Raw genomic sequence first — 22,975 nt, 5'->3', positions numbered from 1 at the left:
CCCTTGTGAATGTGTGGAAAACCCTGCCGCATAATAATGACCCTGCAGTCTCCGTCCGGTTAGCGCATTGCTGCCTAGTGGTCCCTTCGGGTCTGGTTTAGTAGCAGATTTAGGTCATACTGTGTTTGTGATCGTGTTTCTTATCCTCTCTCCCTTGCTGTCAAATATGAAACCCCTGTCCCAACCATGCTGTGTGGCCCCAAACTGTACATAGCTGAAACAGTACTTCCCCAGTCTCTCCCCACGATCCCTTAAACTATAAGCAATACATGTAAACTCCCAATTACATATGGTGGTGACACATGGGGATGGATGTCACAGGCCTACTATGCCCACAAAAAAATCAGCCTCCCCATCCAATAAACAGTGATAATAAGTCTCTTAGAACACCTTAAATTGTGTTATGTTATTTAGATATTCTACTCCAGTCTGCATACCCAAGGCGGGGACGCAAAAACCTGTAGGATATTTTGCTCCCCCATTCCTCTCTCATATTTTGAATATCAACACAGCATTCCTGAGGCTATTTGTGATGGACTAAGCATTGAGAGAGGGCAGTGTCATATTGTGATTGCATTTATATGTATTGCTCAAATCAGCATCTGAGTCTGATGTCGAGCCGAGGAACCGGTCTTACCATGGTGACAGTCACTGCATCCACTTGATGGAACATGTTCAGACTTCGGTTTCGGTCTCCTGCTTTTGAGGTCTAAATTGAGATGAAGGTAAAAAGGAAGATAGGAGGCAGTTTCATCGAATTTTAGCAACAGTCTCGCGTGTCCCCTGCCAGAAGTCCAGTAAGTGAGAAGTCTTGTCTCTCTATTGTTTCGAGCCTCATGTATTTCTTGGTCTTGCTGCTTGGTATTACTGTTCCTCATCATCCGCAGTCTCCTCCTCCTGTCCCGAGACATTGTGCGGGGATCTCAGCCTGTTGCTGCTTCTCTCCCGTTGTTTGAGGAAGTGTGACACCTGGTGCGAATCAGTGAAAAAATGTGCCTTACCCGCTGTTATGACTCATAGTTTCACCAGGTTTAGCATGCTCAACTCTAGTTGGAGGTCACAAACAGCCGACTTGCTTCTTGTACCTGCTTTCTAAAATCAGGATAGTGTGACAAGTTCATTCCTTAATTTTGCAGTGTTTTGAGGTCGCGAGCCTTGCACAGCACTGCGTCTCTGTAGTTTAACAGTCTGGCTATTATTGCTCAGGGGCTCGCTCCAGGAATGGGTTTGGGTGCCAGGGAACGATGGCCTCGCTCCACCACGAAGATCTCAGAGAAGGTTTCCCTCCCCAGCACCTCAGTCAGCAGGTGTTCCACGTATTGCTCCATATTTCCTGTATTGGTTGTTTTGGCTACTCCTATATTGCGTAGGTTGTACCTTCTGGAGCGAGCCTCTAAGCCCTCCGCCTTGGTATGCAGGGTGTGCAGCACCTTTTTTTATCTTTTTTGTGTTGCTGATGTCTTCGGCATCAGACACTCTCTTCTCCACTTCGCCCAGCGTCTGTTTGTTTGTCCGGCCTCTCCGTCATTCTATCCATGCAGATGTGAGCGCATCGATTTTAAAGTCAATCTTAGTTAAAATGCTCTGCATTGCTGCGGGTATCTGTTTCAGTTCAGGATTTGTGGTAGGATCCATGTTTTCTGATCCTGTCTCCTGTTGTAGATGATTCTAGGACTTTAGTTAATATTCCCGATTTCATGCCCTTATGTGGTTATATCAAATCATACCCTTATACAGGCATAAGAATCATACCCATATTAAGACATATCCAATGCAGTCCAAATACGGCAAGGCTACTCCCATAGACTCCTAGAAAGCACAACGTGTTCTTAAACAAACCAAGCCTCCAGCAGCCCGGGAATTCCCCCTGCTTCTGCATTGATTTGTCCTAGAACTCCTGGAGTCCTGAAAGAACTGCGAGTTCTTAGTGACGTCTTATGTCCAACCTTACGTCCAGATGGATGTCCCTTCTGGACTCCATTCAGAATGGGTTGAATGAGCAGGATAGCAGTATATCACAATTAGCAGCACTGGGTTAAGCTACATCCCACAATTTTAAATGCTTTTCTAATTATCCACACAACTCGTTACACTCTCATGTTGGAGAAGTGCACGAGCAGACTGCCATGATTTGCTGTCAAATGTTTCCCACCTATGACCTTGTGTGATGAGTCGCGTGGATTTGTTACATTACATGATTTTGAATGTTGACCCTTTGGTGATCACTGTTTTACAATACTTTGCTTACTGGTTTACATCCTCCTGTGTGAGAGTTGCACCAGTGTCCATGTTCTCCAATTTTTCCAAATTACAATTGTTCTAATTCTCACTATTTGTATATTCGCCCTGTAAATCCATATCCAAATATGCACTTTGGCTATTAAAACCCTACTCAGATGCCCATCCCGGCGATCGTGAGTAACTCTTCTATTTAACTGATTTGTTATATCAGTTAGCTCCTCCCCAAACTCCGCATTGCAGCCGCTGCGGAGTTCGTGGCAGGACCAGTGTAGACGGCGCCGCCCGCTTTTTCCTTTTGTAAGTAACTCTCGAGTCCGATACCCTTTTAAAAGTACAGTCCCGGCCTTTAGGTAAACAATTACTTCATTTACCGCGGGTAAAACAGACAATTCGAGCGGACGAATTCATATCCCGACTCGAGCTAGATTTGTGAACCTCTCAGTCCGCGCTCTCAACGTGACGGAGTTCGACTGAATGTCCTACGTAAACGGCGCTGTCCGCTCTATTTTCGTAAGTATCTGTCCCTCTACAGCGAATATCCCAGACTAGGAGATTCGCTTGTCCAGCACATTTAGTATACTACTTTTCTCTGTTTAGTTGACTACAGGAGACCAAAAGCAGCCAATTTGTTTCCTGCATTGTGCCAGACTCGTGGATCCTCGAAGGATCGACTTTCTACTAAATCAGAGGTATAATCTCCATATGGCAAGAGTGTTACATTGTTCTGATTTATCCCTGAGTGTTACGTGCTAATGTTGGCAATCATGTTTGGCCAACACTGTTCTTGATTCACATTAACCTTCCACTACAGGGTGGAAGTAAATTTCACTTTGGTTAGAACTGTTATCCGATTCTTTTGAATCCCACCGATTCTTTTGAATCTTATCGATGGTTTGTCTCCTCTCTAGTTGAGATCTCCGCCTTATTGACTGACCACGACTTCTTAGCGTGACGTCCCTTCCATATACAGAGCCCGGCTGGGCCGTATCCCATGGTAATTCTGTTGTTAATTTATCCCTTGGTCTATATATTAGATAGGATGAGTAATCGTCTTCCCTACTATGTACTAAAGTTCATTTGCTCTATTTTCTCACACAGAATTGCCCCTCTCCCCTCCCTGTGTGACGTCCTGATGAAGACCCCGCAAAAGGACTTTAATTAGCCTGCTGATAGGGGTTGAAACGTCGACTGTTTTCTTCAGTTGTAATTCCGGCACCCCCCCGATTCATCTAGTATTCAGATGTGACCGTTTAATGTGATTCATTGACAATGCTTCAAATTGTGCCTTTTATTTTGGCATGTGTACTACAACTGTTTTTATACTGTCACTAACCTTATAATATATCGGTTACCTTTTAGATACTGTGTTATTTTCCATGTTCTAAACACTCCCTTGAGCACTACCCCCTCCCTCTCCCCCTTCTTCCCCCCTTGGGGCTTGCTAATTACAAATTTAATTCATATATTGTCACCGGCAATCAAGCAGTGTTTGGTAATAAATCACATATACCAATCGAAAATCTGCCTTTCTAATTTTGCTTTACTGGTTGTTTTATTTTGGTTCCAGTGTATGTTATTCACAATACACTCTCCTTACGGGGACCCCTTTACATATGTACCACATAGCGCCCAGGTCCCCGTGACTGCATGGGTTCAACCCCCTCTTTTGTAACGGTTACGTCAAACTCGGCACCTTCCAGGTATAAATATACCAGCATCTGCCTTAAGCAACACATGGTGGTTTGGAGCAGATCGGCTATCTATTTGCCCGACGCCCAGCTGATGCGAGTGCCGAAGGAAGCCGACCCTCCCTGCTAACGCACTGAGAGAGACGCTGTCTTTTCTCCTGCCGAGAAATCCAGCTCCAGTGTTTTCCGGTCACTCTTGCGGGTTGCTGGGAGATGGAGTCCTGAGAAAGAGATGCAAGACCTCCTTCATTCTATGACCAAGGTACGGAGCTGATTAGACCCACAGAGAATTCTTGATTCAGATTCTTGGCAAAAACTGTACCTCTACTCCTTCCCTGTACTAGACTTAGGTTAGGTACACTGGGGTAGGCGTATCTTAGAAACACCAGTTGAGTACGTTTAGTCATTATTTTATCATTGAATGTATTTTATCCGTTTTAAGTATCTTATGGCTTAGAAACCATATAAATGCTTTTACAGTATTATGTCATAACTCATTTTACTGTACGCACTTTACTTTATGACAAGTATTGCAATTGTGGCAATTCAGTTTTCCTGCATGAGAAAGTAGACTGCTCAATAAATAACCCTTTTATTGAAAACGCCTGTCTCTCTATTTCTCTGCACTCCTGGTAAAACTAAGCATGCACGATTGACTGAGTGAAATAGCTATCTATTGTTTCCGCGACTCTGGAGATATACTCCTTGTTCTGGTGGAGCAAAGTTGTCATGTTTATGCGGTTGTCAGAAACTAATCCCTCCTTGTCTATTCAGGAAAGTTAACACCTTCTTGTTTACTCGAGAACGTTTCTAGTGACCTCTGAGCTAGCTGGCACACATAATTAAGTCTAACATATTCAATAGAGACCTAGTCGACCTCCGTCCTACGTCTACACTGTCGTTTGTTATTCCAATGCGCAGAGCCTATTGGGAATATAGGAACTACACTACACTCCGTGGAAGTAATATCCACCTCACATGGATTTAGACTTTTACGAGATTCAAATTGAAGTTTGGTCTGTGTCTTGTTTGATTTACCCATCTTGTGCATTAGCTTGCTCCACTACAGGGTCGGATATATTACCTTGATCAGCTACTTGATGGGCTGTAGGGGGATCCCGCCAGAGGGCCTGCACTCTGCGACAACTAGTTAGGATGCAGCTCTGCTTACTCATGTACCTCTTGGTTTAGGGTTCCCAGTGGGCTTGTACTGTGTCTGCCGCCAAACTGCCTCTTGGAATGCTTTCGGGCTCTGCGCCCCTTATTGCGTCACAGGGCCAAATCGTCTCTCCCAGTCATCAATGGGTTTATTGTTTGTACTTCAGTCATTGCTGGAGAGACAGTTTCTGTGTATCTTTATATATTTAGGGCTGGCTGTGCTGGTGTATTTGTTCTCTGCGGGGACATAGGGCCTTGTCAAATCTATGGTTCCCAGATACTTAGACCTGCATGCACCGGGCCCCCTAATCTGGTTGATGCTATAGCGCTTGAGTGGCCAGCACCCTAGGCCCCACTCAGAGGGAGTTCCTGGCCTGAAATGATTAAGGCCTCTTGGCACCGGGATCTCTCATAGCTTCAGTGCCTGTCTCTCAAGCACCACCTCCGGCCCGCTTGTCTCTCTTTGGCCACGCCTCCAGTCTGTGGCTGCCCACCTCACCTCCCTATCTGGTTGCACAGGGGCTGAGCGACTTGCTGCTCTCTCAGCACAGTCGTTCACTGGTACCCCTGGCACAGTCTTCTCCTTGGAGGACAGGTATGAGACAGCACGCAACGCTAGAGTGATCTGTCGGTGGTTCTATAGTGTCACCCCCTCTCGAGCTGCAGCTCCAGTGCACGTAGATCAGGTGTGGCAGGCCTATCTTGCGAGGCCTGGACCGTGTCGCCGCTCTCTGCTTCTCGCTCTGACTCGACCTCGGGCCGGTTGGTGCCTCAGGGGCCCGGCATCAAGTAAGACTGCTTCTCAGGCAGTTCGCGTCACTGCTGGTTTCAGAATTGCTGAGGATGGGTGTCTGGGTTCATGGAACCTCACACAGTTGCAGCCATCTTGGAGCCAGGAAAGCTCCTTCCCTCCAGACGAAGGAGTTCTAAGCACATCTGGTTGCTTGTGGAGAGTTTTGTCTTCTGAGGCCTCTGGCTGAATGACAGAGGAAGCATATCAAATTGCTTTTGGGGATTGTTCATTACTGAGTGTAATTCAAAACTCTTATTTATTTGACATACAAAGCTGCACAGATATCTTTAAATATGTAGACCATTTTCAAAAATAAAAGTGAATAGACACATGAGTGGTTAACTGTATACTACTTTCACCCGCATTTAGTTTTAGAGTGCAAGCATTCCCAGAGTCAATCATGACACTTGGACAAGCAAATGTCCGATACAGACAATATAAAAGGCTCCATTTAGAGGAGAGTTAACAAAAGAGATGGGGTTTACTGCTTTCATAAATTAGGAGTGATCAGATAACTATGGGAGAATTATGGTATTATGAAGAATCATTCCAAAGCTGTGGGCCAAGCAGTTTGAAGATTATGCCTCCGCTGTGAGCTTTCTTGTAGTGTGGGATTTTAACTGCAAAAAAAGAGCCATGCATAACCGGGCTTTGGAGGAGAGCTAGGGGAGGTCAACTCAGAGAGGAACTGCGGACAGGTATTATATGCCTGATGGACGAAACTGGATACTTTAAGAATCCTCCCTTCGATCAAGAGCCAGTGCAGGGGGTGGTGAGCCTTGGAAACTTGGTCATATTGATGAGCCTGTGAATAAGCCTGACGGTCATCTTTTTATTTCTGTAGAGCTTCCTCATATGAATTTTCAGAATCCCAAATAGCTGCTATTTCATGGTCCAGACGAGCCAAAATCATTGCACTAACTACTGAGGCTTGATTTTTCTTGCAGAGTAAAAGTAAGCATCTTTTTGAGTGCCTGTAGAGGCAAGAGACACGGGTCTGGTAGTCAAAGGATACTTTGTGGTCAAACCAAAGGGTAAGGACTTGTCTCATGCTATATCCTTATCATACTGGGCGACTTCAGCATGTAGCTGGATCAGTTCAACCTAACCAGCTCTTGAATCTTCATCCACAACATTGAAGGCTGCCTCCCGAGACAACCCATCTCTGGCTACATCCACACAAAACATTATACTCGTGACATGTTTATCATCGACATTGACAACTCGTTGAACTGTTTGCAGCCATGTTCCAATTCTCTGGTCAGTTTAAAATGTCCTTCACGTCCTGTGCCAACTGGTCCTCTACAGTGAGTAACCCATCGAAGTCCTCAGTGGAATTTCAGGAACTCCATGACAAGCATATTGTTTAGTTAGGAAGTACCAATGATCTTTCACTATCACATACTCCTCTTCAATGCCTACCCCATGTCCACCTAAACGTTTGGCTATCTTTTTCCAGCACTTACTTCCAAGTTTCAATAACTATCTCATATTGAAATAGGAACACCATGACTTCTGCCTTTGTCGCTACTTTGCTGCCCCCTTGACTATTGCCCATCTCTTGTGTTCAGGAATATCCTTTCCTTTCCTCCACTGACTGAGCTAACCCCTCATCTCCTCCCTCACATCAGGAGGCGTTGATTTAAAAAACAATGTAATTCTAAATGATTGAATGCCTTTGTGTCCTAAGCGGTAGTAAGGAATGCCTCTTTTTCATTACTGGTTCTGTGCAAAATAGTTGTAAAATGACTGGCATTGAAAGAAGAAAGTTTGTCTTTAACCCAAACCTGCTTGCTTTTATCTGTGTAGGGAACAGAAGATGTGTTCAAGTCTATTGGCTTTAATCTTTGTATTTATCTTGCATTCAACATTAATAAGATATTGGAGGTTGTAGTTTTTGGTCCGTGTCATATCTGTATCAGAATTATTGGGGCACTAATTATCATTATGCTGATTAATGCCCCGATTAATTACTGGTAATCTTCATTACACCGTGTTAGTCTTCCTCGCCACATGACTTACAAAGTGAGCTTCAGCTCCACACCAGAACCCTCCAAAGCAAAAAAAGAGTTAGCCTCCCATGCCTCCCATCCTTTCCCAAGATGGCCGACCCCTTACCACCTGACCTCTATAAGAGGCGGGCCGACCCAACCCATCAGCCTGAAACTACCAAGCAGAAACATAAATGTAAATGTATTTGAGCTTATATAGCGCACAGCTACCCACAAAGGGTTTCCCGGCGCTTGCTTAGGGAACCCGTCCTGGTATTCCCCTGTGAGATAACCCCGGAAGGGTATCCACAAGGTGAAAGCCAGGCATCCCGCCGCGAGGGGCCATTGTGGAGATTAAGCAAGCTATTGCCCAGAGTCGCAGAGTGTGAACCCGTGAGTTGAGAAGGCACCGGAGCGAGAATTATCGAGTCCTTGGAATTTTTGAGCCCAAGACCCGCCGAGGCGGGGAATCGAACCCTGGTCCAGGGCCGATCTCCGCTTCCGGGTCTGCCGCCTCTAACCCCTGATCCACACTTCTGAAGCCGATAGCCAGACAGGGAGGGAGGGATGGGAAGTCATGTGGCGAGGAAGACTAACACGGTGTAATGAAGATTACCGGTAAGTAATCGGGGCATTACCACCTCGTTAGTCTTCCTTGCCACATGACTTACAAAGTGAGCACATACCAAAGCCAAGCGGCTTCATGGAAACTCACAAGAAAACGACTCGCCAAGTGAGGCAGCAGAAATGAAGGGGACGCCCAAGAAAGAGGGCAAACCCCAACAGACCAGAACGAGCGGAAGGACCACCCAAGAGAGAGGCAACCACGAGCAGGAAGAACCAGCCCGGGACAAGAAAACACCGGGAAGCCGAACAGCCGGACCTCAGAGACACAAAGTGCCGCCCAAAAAACGGCCCCAAGGGATCGGAGAAGGCCCGAAATCAGACCACAGCGACCCAACAAAAAAAAGGGACGCAGACCGCCAAGAACGGAAAGGGGTGGAAAACAAACCAGCACGCCCACCACATAAAAAGCGAGGGACCCCCCAACCACACCCCAGGAAGTGAAACGGGTGGGAATGAGGGAGAGACCCCAAGCAGGCACAAGGGCAAAACGGATCCAGGAAGAACCGAAGAGATCAGGCACCAAGGGGACCCAACAGGCCAACAGCAAGAAGCGGAGAGCCCAAAGGGGCCGCCCAAAGCCGGAAGGAAAGGACAACAGCGCAGCGGCCCGAGACCGCCCCACACAGAGAGCAACCCGACCCATGAATGAACCACAAGAAGGGAGCCAGCCTCCGAAGCGAGTAAGGAAGGCATGAAACACAAGCCCACAGCCGACACCAAGACAGCAGCAGGCGGAACCAAACCCAGCACAGAGACAGCCGGAACCTCCAGAGGCACAAGAACAGCCAACGAGCCACAGCGCCTGTATAAAACTATACCAGAGTGCCGGGAACCACCAGGGAGACAAGAACCGGGAGCAACAGCCCCCAAGGCAACCACCGCAGCAGCAGACACCAACGGAGACGCACCCAGGCGAACAACAGGACAAGAAACCCTGGCCAGACAAACAAGCCCGGAATTCCTGGGAGAAAACTGGACCCCAGGAAATGGAAGGCCGGGATCCCCCGGACGAGAGGGTCCACCAACACGGACCACCGAGCAAAACCACCCAGAGCCACCATCGGGAAGCAACCAGGCGAGCCCCAACAACAGGACAAACACTCCTTCCAGGCCAACAACCCCAGGCGCAAAGCTGAGAGCCCGGAAAAGAAGGCAGTAAAAACCAGCACGGGGCACACAAACCAGAAGAAAAGCGACCGAGGCAAGGCCGAAAACTCCCTGGAGAACGAGGCAGGACACAAACCGCCCAGGAGAGCAACAAGAAACCCCCGCGGGGCAGGGACAAAAACAAGCCAAGAAACGGTTGACAGAAAAGCAGACGATAAATCCGCCAAAAGGCCAACAGACATAGCAGAGAGCGAGAACCCACGCACGCCACACATGCCAAAAAAAGGCCGTCAACACCCGGGAAGGGGAGACCAGAACACAAACACCCAGGCACAAGGAGCCCAAAACCCACCCTAGGAAGGACCACATCAGGGAGACAACCCAGACAGGAACAGTCAGGGGGCCACACAAAACCAGACTAAGGGGAACGGCCACCCAAGGGAGGAGACTAACCACAGAGCCAAAACACGTGGGACCGGAACCAGTCAGCCAGGATCACCCAAAACTAGTGACATAGAGAGCACGGGACCCACGAGTGGGCAACCCGTCCCACCCGTGTAGACAAAAAAAACAATTGATGGACAGAAAGCAGAACAACGTCCCGCACATACCCCAGTACAGAGACCAGGGCCCAAACCAACGCACACTACCGCACACCATGCCAATACAGGCTGGACCCAGCAAAAAAACACCACCAGGTAACACCTGCCACAACATGTGCGCGAGAACGTGAGGGGAACACAATACTGAACACTACCAGAAAACAGGCACCACCAGGTCCACAGAAAGAGGTAGTAGAAGTGAACACGTACCCCAGCCGAGAGATGCGACAACACGACGAGGAAGAGGGCGCAAGAAAAACCCGTCTAGACACGAAGCAGGAGGCGGAGGGGATAGCACCGCCGTGGCCCATGGAAAGAAAAGCCAGACCATAGGAACAGGCCAAAGCCTACCCGGAGACCACATAGCCAGCCCAAGAAGGAAGAAAGGGAACAGAGGACCGCCCCCATGCAGGCGCCAAAACCTGGAAGCGAAGCCCGGGAAGGGGAAGCACACAACCCTCCAGGCCAAAGGCCCAGGACAGCAACAACAACCAGGATACAAAGGCAAAACACCCAACCCAAGAAGAGGAACCAAGCAGAGCGGAGCCAAGAGAAGAGCCTGAGACAAGAACACAGGCCCCTACAGCGGAAAGCAGAGAGAGGACACCCCACTGAGAGAACAAGCGAAGGGCACAGACACGAAACACCGAGAGCTGGAACCGAGACCGGAGCCCCGTCCCCCAGCATCAAAGACGGCCAACGCAGTCAACTCGAAAAAAATGAGCAACGCCCCATACCTGTAAAGGAGAACAAAGAGCAACAAACAGTGAGAACCGGCCCCCAGGCATCAGAGCGCTCTACACGAGCACCAGGGAGAGACAGTGAATCGCACAGAAAAACAAGACGCCGAGCGTCCATGTCGAAACACGAACACGGAACCCCAGCATAGGGCGACCGCCCTAGCCGAAAGGAAAGAAATCCCACCACAAGAACAAGTCCGGGAGGTAATAGAGACCCAGGACAGCCCCCATACACGTACAAAAATAGATAATGACCACTCACCCAGAGTAGGCGCCCCCGCAAAAAACAGGGACACCGGGACCCATCCGAGCTGAGACAAGCAGGGACACGAACCTGTGAACACAAGGCCAAGCATACTAGGCCCCTAGAGCGGATGTATCAGCCCACTGAGCCACCAGCGCTACGGCAGACCAAGAGGCGCGCATGTGAGGGTCCCAGAGGCAGTGAATATCCAACGCGGAAAAGAACAAGAATAACGTGCAAATTGGGGAGGCATAAAGACACCGTAGCATCAGCACCACAACAAAATATAAAATATAAATTAGGGCACAAGTGCGGGACATGCACATGCAAGTAAAACCAGCGCGCGTGCGCGCAGCTTCCGTCTGACAGCAGTGGCCAGTCGGAATCGACAAAGAAGAACAACAATTCGATTCCAAACAGACAATGTAAACTATAAAGCAGAAGTCCAAACAGTGCCGAAACCCGGGACTGAACCAGGGACATAACGAACTACAGCCAAACGCACTCCTTATGTAATGGGAGGGAGCTGTTTGCATGGGTAACGCTGTCATAACACCCAGCTGCACACATGTTAATTGTGGCCCTGAGACGCTTTTCAAATGAGCCATTACGGCCAGCTTACAGCAACTGAATGGACCGCGCAGATAGGGAATCACGGCAGGTAAAAAAACAGCACTGAAAACAGTAGCACCTGGAGCGAGTGAAACCCCGCCCCCGAAGGGCGGGCCGAGCCCCGGCCAATCCCAGCGCGGCACAGGGCCGCGGGCCGAAGCCCAGGAAACCCCATCGAAGTGGAGAGCGTCCAGTCCCGCGAACCCCCCACCACGAGGGGACAAGGAGGCACGGAGACTCGGGACGCCAGGTAAACCACCCAGGGAAGCGCCCAGAACAGACCCCACACGCAGCACCCTAACAAGAGAAGCAGGACTCGCGGCCGACCGTAAGAAAAGATAAAACGGCGGCCGCACAATTACGGTAAAGCACGCACAAAGCCATGCCACCTACCTGAAGAGCAGGGTACCTACGAAGCGGGCGCGCGGACAATAAATGCCCCACAGACCGGCAACGCCATACGAATCAAGTTAAGATCAATCAAACTCTGCCTGTGTGACCCTGGCGTTATTACCACCACACTCAATGCAGGGATGCCGGGGGGAGTGCGCCTGCAGTACTCCCACAGGAAAAAACACCACAAACGTATGGCAGGCACCGGGGGAACAAGCAAAACAACCCAGAAACCCAAAATGAGCCGACCAAGACGGCAGCCTAGCACTAAGGAAAACAGGGCTAAGCCGAAAACCCACGAATGAACCAGTGACTCTTAGATACACATACTGACGCTCATACTGAGCAAATAAGGCCCGCTACAAACCACAGCCCGACAGAGCAAGGCGAGAGTGGAAAGGCACACCCACCAAAGACCCCTGGCCCGCGAAAGCAGAGCCTAACCGGGCCCAAAAAGTGACAATATAATGTGTCACACACAGTGGTATTAACAAAAAGTCACAGGCAGCGCGAGGCAAGGGGTCAGAAAAAGGGCCCAGAGACAGCAGAGCCCCAGACCCCGCCCGCCCCCCCCCCCCCCCCCCCCCCCCCCCCCCTATTGACCCCTGGCCCGCTAAGGCAGAGCCTAACCGGACCCAAAGAGAGACCGGGGGAAGGAAGGGGGGAGGTCCAAAAGCCCCAGAGTCCGCTAGTGCAGGACCACCAACCAAGGACCCATGCCCCAGCTACAGCAGGAGCCACTTACCTGAAGACGCATCTGGAGAGAATGACGCGCAGAACTAAAAAACAGGCTGATGGGTTGGGCCGGCCCGCCTCTTATAGAGGTCAGGTGGTAAGGGGTCGGCCATCTTGGGAAGGGATGGGAGGCATGGGAGGCTAACTCTTTTTTTGCTTTGGAGGGTTCTGGTGTGGAGCTGAAGCTCACGTTGTAAGTCATGTGGCGAGGAAGACTAACGAGGTGGTAATGAGTGAAGAGGATATATACTTCCATCAGTCTTTACTAAATATCAAACTAAATTGCATTTAAAGTCTGACCAGCCCTGGGTCTGTAACTTTTTATGTTGCATGTGTCATCATTTATTCTATCTAGCATGATCAAGGATCCTATAGTGCAACAGTTTAGGTTTCATGGCAACTGAGATTAGTGATTTTATATGTGATGGCCTACAGGTCGGCCTGTGAGGATGATAACTTCAGAGGTGTACAGCTCTTGCTAAACTCCAACTATAGTAGGAATAAGTCAGTGTAATTATATTTGGTGATGAAAACCTCCTTGTTTTTTAAAAACACTCATTTGAACTTTTTTACTCTTTTACTTCCTTGAGCTCTAAAAGGAATGCGAGTTGTTTCTTTCCTTTCATATTACCCCCAACATCTCCATGTTACTTTCCCTTTGGCTCCAAGATGTATACATTAGGTATCTTTAGAAGTGCATCTATTGAAATAAGTTTCAGTTGAAGTAACTTAGCCCATTCATTTGAAAATTGAGTCTCAGTGGTTTCAATTTTTAGCTGGCACAGAACCGGATTGCTTCACAGCTTCTTTCTGTGTTTTTTCTTCACAAAGTGACACAGTCATTCTCTGTTATGATATTGATAAGAGTTGTTGCTGATAATCTTCCATGACGCTATTGTACATGTGATGAATCTCTGATTTAACAGGTGGTAGTTATCGAGTCTCCACCCAGGTGGCTTTGGTGTTAGCTACTGACTAATTAAAAAAAGACTGGGGTACAGTTAGTGCAATAGCACCAGTACTAGCTGTGATTAGTGCTAATTAGTGAAGACATACATCCGATTCTCCAATATAATTAGCACATGTTAGAAAAGAAGGTTCTAGATGGGATGCAAAGTCTCCAAGTTCCCTTAAGGACACTATTTTTAAACACGTCTTGAGTGTTTTATCTCCCTGTATGTGCCCAGTCTAAATGGTGGACATTGGTATAGTGCAGGCCAAACACGTGCGTGTGTTTGCCAATCCGTTTGGAAACAGAGAGCTGAAAACGTCCCTGGCGGCACCGGTTCTTCCGTTAGAGACATGTGTTTGGCCTGCTCTATACCAATGTCCACCCAATAGGGGAACCAATCGTGCGCATAAACTATGATTACATACTGGGTTTTTTTCACCACGTACTGGCGTGCCTGGTCGTTCTATATACCCATTTAGACTGTTTCAAGACACTCGTCTCCGAGTCCCAAGTTCTAGGGCATCGAGCCTGCAGCAAGTGTAGTGGAGGCGTGAAGTATGGAGGGGCAGCTGGTTTTCATCACCAATTAGCTTAGGACTGTCTATGCAGAGATGTTCAAGTGTTGCTGAGCATGTCAATTTGCACTTCCCAAGTCATGTACCGGCCTGTCTTCTATGCAGCGCACCCGGGGCTTCCCTCACACCAGTTCACCAGTGCTATCCTGCCAGTCTCCAATATGGGCTTCCTGCCTGAGGAGAGCGCAAGTGGTTCCAGGGGTCGCGGCAGGCCCTGCGATGATAACACAGGCTAATAAGAGTGATGTTTGCAGGCCCATCGGCGCCAATGGGGCCACCTATGAACTAGCCATTTCCATCATGCTGCACACGCTGCAGTCAAGCAATTCAGACCAGCACCATCATAGAGCAGTGTCGTTGCAATGGTGCTTAAGATGGCGAAGGTCGGGGGGGGGGAAGGAAACACAAGGAGATGATGGATGGAGCGCTAAAACATTTCAGACACTCACCCCTAGTCACAGATCTGGGATGAATTCATCATCGTTCTTTAGCTCACTTCGCCACCCCTGTTCAGACACAGCTTTATGCAAATCAGTTTTGACACTGTGCCTCATGGGAACAGCCCAGCCCGAACTGCCAAGCCATGTCTTCCCTGGACCAGAAACAAGCATCTTGGGACCGGTTTTGGGAGAGAGGCAGGTACTTACAGTTGTGTGCAGCCCCAAGTGTGCTCAAGAGTCGGCTGTGCAGCGGGGAAGATAATCACGTCTCAAATGTTCAGAATGGGGACCGCGGAGCATAGGCCCAGCATCGTCTGTGCCGAGCAGCTCCACGCAGGTCCAGTCTGGTCCCATCAGGCTGGTCCTCGTCCTCCGGTCATCTGCTTGAGAGAAAGTGGGACTGGGAGGCCCAAGCGCTTGGATTGCAGATGGCCACACATCTCCTGGGCAGCCCCATGCCTCCACTCACAGCAGGCACATTCGCTTGCAGGTGCTGCAGCCCCACATCAAGGCCACAGATCTCCGGGGGCAGCGCCTCGGAGACCAGGAGATCTGTCGTCCTGTGGCCTCCAGACAGTCCAAACTTAGCCACAAGAGTGCAGATACATTCACACCATGTCCGCTGCAGCAAGTAGGTCATGTCTGGCCCGCTTTGCAGAGGATTATGCTGGAATGTAGATTCCGGTCGGCAGAGCCTCTCCAAAGAGTGGCCATTTTCCAGCCAGGCTAGGCTCATCCCCCTCTAAGTTCCAGGATTATTCGCTAGTTGGGTGATGCAGGCTAGTTGGAGAAAGCGTACTTTGCTTTTATAGGGAGCCATTTGAGGGTGATTGAAGGGGTGTTATGTGATCTATTTTCCTACACCTGTGACCAGTCTGACAGTGGCACACAGAGCAGTTTTTAGTGGGGCTTGGCGGAACTTGGGCATTTATGTGAGAGGGACTTTTCATGGTTTAATCTCAGTAAATACCAATGACAGACTTACTATTTTGAAATCAGGGTTATTCCTTGTAGGGGCTTCTACTGGTATTGTGACCCGTTCGTCATCACAGTAATGATTCCTTGGGGATGCATGCTCTTATCTATAATGAATCCCATTGAGGGATTCTCCATTATCAGGATAACACCCTAGCACTCCCAAAGTGTTAAGACATTTGTGTTTGGAAAATAAATAATGTAAAGGGGGATTAGGAGAAAAGTTTGTGTTCATGGGATTTAGGGTAAAATGGTTTGAACTATCATTCACAAATGATTGACTCTTAGGGTCAGATCAAGGATTTCCTAGGGTCTGAATAAGGAATGCAGTGTCATTTAGGGAGCCAAATTTCATGTAAAGCTGAATATTGCCAGCATATAAATCACTGGAATTTTGTTTATTTTTTTATTTTTGTTAGAAGGAATGTAAAAGGCTCTACTTACAGGTTGAAAAGAGTGGGAGAGTGGATGGACCTTTGAGGTTTGCCTTATGGGAGTAAAGAGGTGTTGCATTGAGATTTTGATACATTGACCTTGGTTTTCCAGGTAGTAAGTAAACCAGTTAAGGATGCCTCCGCTGATACTCTTTCTTTCCTTATGGATTTTCAGAAGGGTGGACGTTTTAGCAGTGTCAACTCCAGTAACAGGTGAAATAAAGATTGGAAGTATGTATTACAATCCTTTAGTAAGTTATTGTGTTGATTCGAAAATGTGACACAGAATTTATGTATTGGGCACTACAAAGGTAATACATTTGACAATGACAAAATGCAAATCTCAGTGCAAGGAACATACTGTGAGGCCCCGGAGGGGCTGACGATGATGAGAATTAGATCAGTAAGCAACTTTATGTAATCTTCGGACCACATGGTTGAATAACAAATAAGTGAGGAAGGGGAAATTCTATTGGGAGTGGGAATCAGTCCTTCTTAGTGAGAAACAAGGATAATGGCAAACCTACCCTCGGCCCCGCCTGGGCTCTATTGGCATTTAACGGGTCTACTGGTAAGACCTTACACCTCTGTGAACTTTTCACGTGAGCCCACTGTGGTGGGACATGGAGTGGAGGACGATGTCTAGCGGGGCTGACCAGTGTTATGGGTCGGTGTCGAAGAATCTGCTGGGGAGAGGAGGACGTTAAGTGGGGAATTACCTAGGTATTAGGGGTTGAATGGTGAATATAATTATAAGAGCTGGCGGTAAACTCCGCTCCGCGGGTGAGGTTTAGAATTGTTGTTGCTCCGCGCTCCACTTTTAGAGCGGAGTTCGGCCAAAACTCCTCCTACGCCTCATGGCTGAGTTTGCCGGAGCTTACCTGACAACTGCCAGTGGAGCACGTGTGCACTGTCTCCTTCAAGTGGCAGTAGTACACACAAGCATAATGCTGGCATTCATCTACTGCCCCCTTGACTATCCAACCATAACACTGTAGCTGATCAGCACTCACGCTGCTGACGGGGTCGGCAAGATAGCATGGAAAATGTAAAATTTTCGGCACAGAACACATTTTGTAGTCTTTCTAGTTTCACTTTCTTCTGCATGAGAGACAGCTGGGCAAGACCATTTGCAAGGCAAAGAGATCGGTTTCACTTTAGTCAAACATTGCTCCTTTTAGGGATAGACCGTCTGCTAGGTCCCTTTTACAGTTTTACTTGCTTGTGTTCACCAACTTGCTCCTGACTGTCCACTCTTGAGTCCGCCTCCCTCCCCGTCTCAAAGGTGAGCTGAGCTCGTCCCAGCCTCTGTTCCTCCCGGTTAGTCTTTCACTTCATTTCGCTTGGCTCACTCACCTGGAAGTGGTTGCCCTCACCCGCCATTGGGAGGGAAGAAGGGGGGGCAAGCACGACCGACTACCATTTTGTGTGTGTAAAAGGCCGCTTTATTGAAACAGATGCACATCACATTTATTAAAAATTGGCACCCGCCTTACAAAACTAAAACCTCTCTAAACATCGAGTTACCTGACCCCTTTGTGTTTTTCTCTCCCCACCCCTACGATCCCCACATGATAAAACCCCCGCCCCCACCCTTCAACATACAAATATATAACTCAATTACATCCTAATAATATCCAATTTTTTCCCCTACATCCTAATTCCAAAACCTCCCAAGACCTACAGTCCTAATTGCCTTCTTGCAACTGAAACTAAGTACTTTCTAATGTAACTCTCAAACTGGTTACCCTTTCTCCGCTCCCGTTCCCCAACTCCCCAAACTTAACGATAAAGTACCAAACTCCAGCCAAACTTGGCCAACATCAAAAACAACTCCGCCACCCAGGGGAAGATGGAGGTTGGGTGATTACACCGCCTCCCCCTTTCCCTGCCCCCTCCCGCCCTCTCTTTAGAATGCAGAAATGAACACGCTCACGCAGGCCCCTACTCAAGGAGCACCCCCAATAAACGTGCCAAAACTTCGCGGAGCTCCAACAAGTAAAAATCCATCCCCATCCGGGAAAGGTGAACCCCATCCCCCCTGAAAATCTAGGGCGCGTCGTATTTTATGTCTCTATGCCAAATACGCAAGAAACCCAAATGCCGACAAAACCGCACCATCTCCACATTAAGCTTCAGGCGCGCCTTGTCCACCGCCTGCGGCTTCACTGCCCCTCGCCACACTCTGCGCGGTATCAGCTCGGTCCACACAACCGTACACCCTGACCAACTCCTCCTCAGCACTGCCAAGTCCCTCCTCATCGCCCGCATCAACACCAAACCTGTCTCCTGCACCATATCAATCTCCCCCAGGTGGAGAACCAAAACGTCCGGACACCGCCCCTCCACCCCCTCCCCCCTGACCAAGCCACCTGAAATATTGCAGGATTAAAACCCAGGTTATCACCAAAATAACTATCCTGCGCTTGCCACTTTGCCCTCTTCACAAAAGAATGGCCCACAATCCAAATCAACATGTCTCGGACCATGGGACCCGCCACCGAACCTGAATTTCCAGCACTGTCACTTTGTGCTTCGCCAGCAGCCCCAACATCTGCAGTTGCATGTCTGCCGGCAACCGTGCCTCCATGAACTCAGACTCCAGCTCAATAACCAAAAATGACAGCGCTGTGCCAGGCCCCACTGTCTTCTCCGGCGCCAATGGCACCCCAAGGCCCTCCATGATCTCCTGAAACCTGTCCAGCACCACCTGGCAGTCCGTGGAGTCTGGGGCCCCGACCAAGAGAAAGTCATCCAGGTAGTGCGTAACTCCTTGGTGACCGGTTCGTTCCGTAAAAAGCCATTGCAGGAACGTACTAAAACATTCAAAAAGTGCACAGGACATCGAGCAGTCCATCGGCAGTGCCTTGTCCACATACCAGCGGCCGTTAAACTGGATCCCCAGTAGGCACCAGTCGTCTGGGTGAACCGGAAGCAGCCGGAAAGCCGACTTGATGTCACATTTTGCCATCTGCGCGCCAGGTCCCGACGCTACCACTAAGGCCATGGCTGCCTCCACCGAGGAGTAAAACACTGCGGCCTTCTCCACATCAATATAGTCGTTAACTAATCCGCCCTCCGGCCATGACAAATGCTGGATCAGGCGGAACTGCCCCGCCTCTTTCTTGGGCACAACCCCAATGGGGGACACCATCAATTCCTCCAACGGCCAATCTACAAACGGCCCCGCCATGCAGCCCTCGCTGACCTTCTTGTCCAGCTTGCCCTGTACCACCTCTGGGTGTTCCCGAGCCGACCGCAAATTGTCCGCCCAATGCCGCCGCCGAGGCCCCGTGTAGCCCAACTGAAACCCCTCCTGAAACCCGGTCCGCAACCGATCTGCGGCCCCTTCGTCCGGGTAAGTACGCAGGGCCGCTGTCAGACGTTCCAAATTCACCCGAGTACGAGCCCTTGGGCCCAGACCCCTTACCACCTCTGACGTTGCCCGACGGTTGATCAGCTCCGGAGCGTGCACCCCCGGCCGGCGCCTGTGGGCCCCCGTGCTGCTGCCCTGAGGGGCCCCAACAACGGACCACTGGGTGTCCGTATTTCCCGCAACCGGAACACTCCTGTCAAACGGCAATGCTCTCTGGCACACGCCCCTTTATTGAAGCCCCAGCATGCGCCCACTGCTCCGGACTGGCTCTTGAAACCGGCCCCCACACCCCCTCGGGTGTGGCAGCCCTATAAGGGCTGATATATAATCGGGAGGCCACTGGCGGTAAAAATGGTCTTGCCCGACCCCACCAGCCCCATCGTATGCTGCCAGAGATCGCAATTCAACTCACCCCACTTCGCCTCCGGGTCCCACGCCATCCGCGTCCGGAACTCATCTTTGTATCTCGCCCACGCATAGCCACCCCCAGTGATCTGTGGACACCGACCACTCTGGGAACTTTTCACAATAAACGCTTGCGAATATCAGAAAAGCTGCAGTTTAATTTTCGATCGTCAACGGCACCCTCTGCCTCTTTTGCAGCTCATACTCTTCCTCCTTCGAACTCTCCTTTGACTGGACCTCACAGTGCAACAACTTCAACAACTCCACATACTCCCCCTTCCATAGCTTCTCCTTAGTAGACGCCTTTAAGTGCGCCCCCAGCGGCTTAGTGACCCCCATATATGGGAGCTGCTTAATCTTCAGCTCCTTGCTCTCCGGCTTGGCCGTGCCGGCTGCCACATCCTGCGAATGCTCCGTGGCCGCACCGCCCCCAACGTCCTTGCCCTCCGGCTTCGCCCCGCCACCTACCGAAACTCCTTCCGAACCCGTGCCACCAGCGCCCTGCTGCTTTGGGGCCACCATTTCCCCTTTTCCTGCTTTTTGGTCTCCTTCCAATTCCATCGCCCCGGGCGCTAGCGCGGCCTCATCCGGCCCGACACTCCGATCCATCACATACTTCCTCTTGCACAGCCGATCACCCCCCACACCCACCGATATCATGCGCCGCGCGTCCGCGTCCTTGCATTTACCTGGCACCAAAGCATCCCTTCCTGCTCGTCGCCTCTCCGATCCATCGCCAACCTGTTCCCCGACTGTGTCCGGGCCGCCGCAGTACCCAGGCCCCGTGACACCTGTAAGAAATTACGAACACCATTACTGGACCCCCGGCCACCGTCGCCATCCCGTACTTCCCCCTTCCTCCAAACTGTCCTCATCCCCTTCAACCAATTCCACTCCGCCCCACATATAATGCTGGCGAGCCGGCGGCGGCGCGGACTGCACCCTGCCGGAGGCCCACATTCCTTCTCTCCCCCACTTAAAACATAAGTCCTTCGTGCCGGTGCTCCATGTCCGCCGCTGATCCCCAAGCCACTGGGGCCCTGTGGGAGGAGGGGCCGGCTTGCCTGCTTGGGGCCTTCGTGAGCCAGCTGTGCCGTGATCCCTCGTTGACTCCGGGCTCGCCGCTGGGGGCTCTGCCCTCCCTTCTCCTTGCTGTCGCTGGGCCGCCCCCAGCCATACTAAGTCTGCAGCCCGCACCGGCTGTCCCCCCTGCAAAAGAAAAGGTACAGCTGGTGTGCTGGGGCCCTGAAACTGTTCACCACCTCCTCCCCGGCCCTCCTCCCCCCACCTGCCCCCCACACCCTGTCCTCCTCATCCTCACTCCATATTAACCCCCCTACACCCGCTCCCCCATCCTCCGGCGAGCTCCCCCCATCTCCCAACCCCTCCCCCCCGACACCCTACCCTGACATGCAAGCACCCCCTCCCCTCCCCGTCCTGACGTACCCGCCTCCTCCTCCCCCCGTCCCGCCCAGCCCCGGCCCGCTTTCCGCACCTCCTGCAACCCCTCCTCCCATGACTCGAACACATCTAACCCCTCCCACTCCCTGTCCTCTGAGTCTATCAATAACTGGGAAAAAACCCCGCCTGCCACATCTCCGCCTCCTGGTTCCCCACTCCCCTTACCTGGCCTCCTGAGACCAACTCCTCTTCCCCCCCCTCCTCGGCCCCCATGCCCCGTCCCACCTTGCGTCCCCCCCCTTTGCCCCTTTCTTGACAGCCTTCCTGCCCCTCTCTGCTCCGCCCACGGCCTCCTGCCTGGCAGGTGAAGGGCTCTCCTGTCTCCCCTTCATGGGCGGGCCGCCTCCCCTCTTGGCATTACCCCCTGCGCTCTCACTCTTGCCCCCCCCTCCCCCATTCGCTGCGTCAGAGCGGTCGCGCACCTCCTTGCGTGGCCGCAACGCTCCCTCCGGAGCGCTCTCTGCCCGCGGCCGCCTCCCGCCCCGCCTTCCCCGCAGACTCCATATTGCAGCGCGGCGAGGTGCCGCTGGCAGCGTGCCTCGGCCGCGCTCCTTGATTCGCCTTCCCCACACAGTCTGCCACAACCAGGGCCGCGCTCCTGACATCCGCGCGGCCCTACAAACCCACCTGGAGGCGCGCCGTCTTCCGTGGCGGCGAGAAGGCGATGAGCGCCGCCACCACGCCGGCGGAGGCACGCAGAGCCGGGCGTGCAGCATTCTGCGGGCCCACCAGGAGGTATATCCGCCCGTCTCGCTCAGCAGGCGGATGGCCTCCAGGACTGGCACATCGCTATGCTCTGCTATCACCACAGGTAACGCTGCAAAACTGCTCAAGAGACCCAAAAACTGCCACAGAAAGCCTAAACGAGCCAAACCAGACAAAAAAAAGCACCTATACTGACATGCTCCCAGCCACCAGGTCTCAGTACCTAAAATGGTGGCTGGGATAACGCGGGCACCTTATTTAAACATTGGGCTGCTGACCTCACATTTGGGCTACCTTTGGGCTATCCCCAGGCAGCCCAACTCAGCAAAATGGCCGCTCTTTCCTTTTCCCCCTTCCAAATCCGCCCGGGGGGCAGACCTCGCGGCTCAGCTGCCCCCCAAACCCCCCTTCTCCGACTGCTTTCGATGCTCCATGGATCTCTGGAGGGCCCGCCTTTAGTGCCTGCTCTGGCCAGTCCCTCGGCACTATGGCCTTGCCGTGGATGATGTTCCTGCTGCTGCTGCTGGTGGTGTGTGCAGTGGAAAGTAAGTGTGCGCGGGACTGCAACTGGTGTCCTATTTGTGGAAAGTTCACCAACAATGTAGCCAACTGCCCAAGAAAAGATGGTTGCGATTTTTAATGGGGTGTGGGTCTCCCCCTCTCTGCATCCCTGTGGGTGGTATTCTGCTCATTTTATCCCCTCTGGTGTGGATGGCCGCCT

General features: G+C 50.9%; 1 protein-coding gene across 2 annotated transcripts in view; it reads left to right on the top strand.

Annotated features, from left to right (window-relative positions):
* Nucleotides 1-22,975, top strand: part of FAM241A (family with sequence similarity 241 member A) — a 75,639-nt gene that overhangs the window by 10,752 nt on the left and 41,912 nt on the right. Inside the window, exon 2 of one of the 2 annotated variants that reach the window (XM_086961603.1) lies at nt 16,420-16,520. The exons of the other annotated variant lie outside the window; for it this stretch is intronic. Within the exon in view, the coding sequence (XP_086817729.1) occupies nt 16,420-16,520 (101 nt within the window). The remainder of the gene's footprint in view (nt 1-16,419; nt 16,521-22,975) is intronic. 2 annotated transcript variants of the gene reach the window in all.

Source organism: Lissotriton vulgaris, chromosome 3_1 (assembly GCF_964263255.1).
Source record: "Lissotriton vulgaris chromosome 3_1, aLisVul1.2, whole genome shotgun sequence".
Lineage (NCBI taxonomy): Eukaryota > Metazoa > Chordata > Amphibia > Caudata > Salamandridae > Lissotriton > Lissotriton vulgaris.
This window is presented reverse-complemented; position numbering and strand designations above follow the sequence as displayed.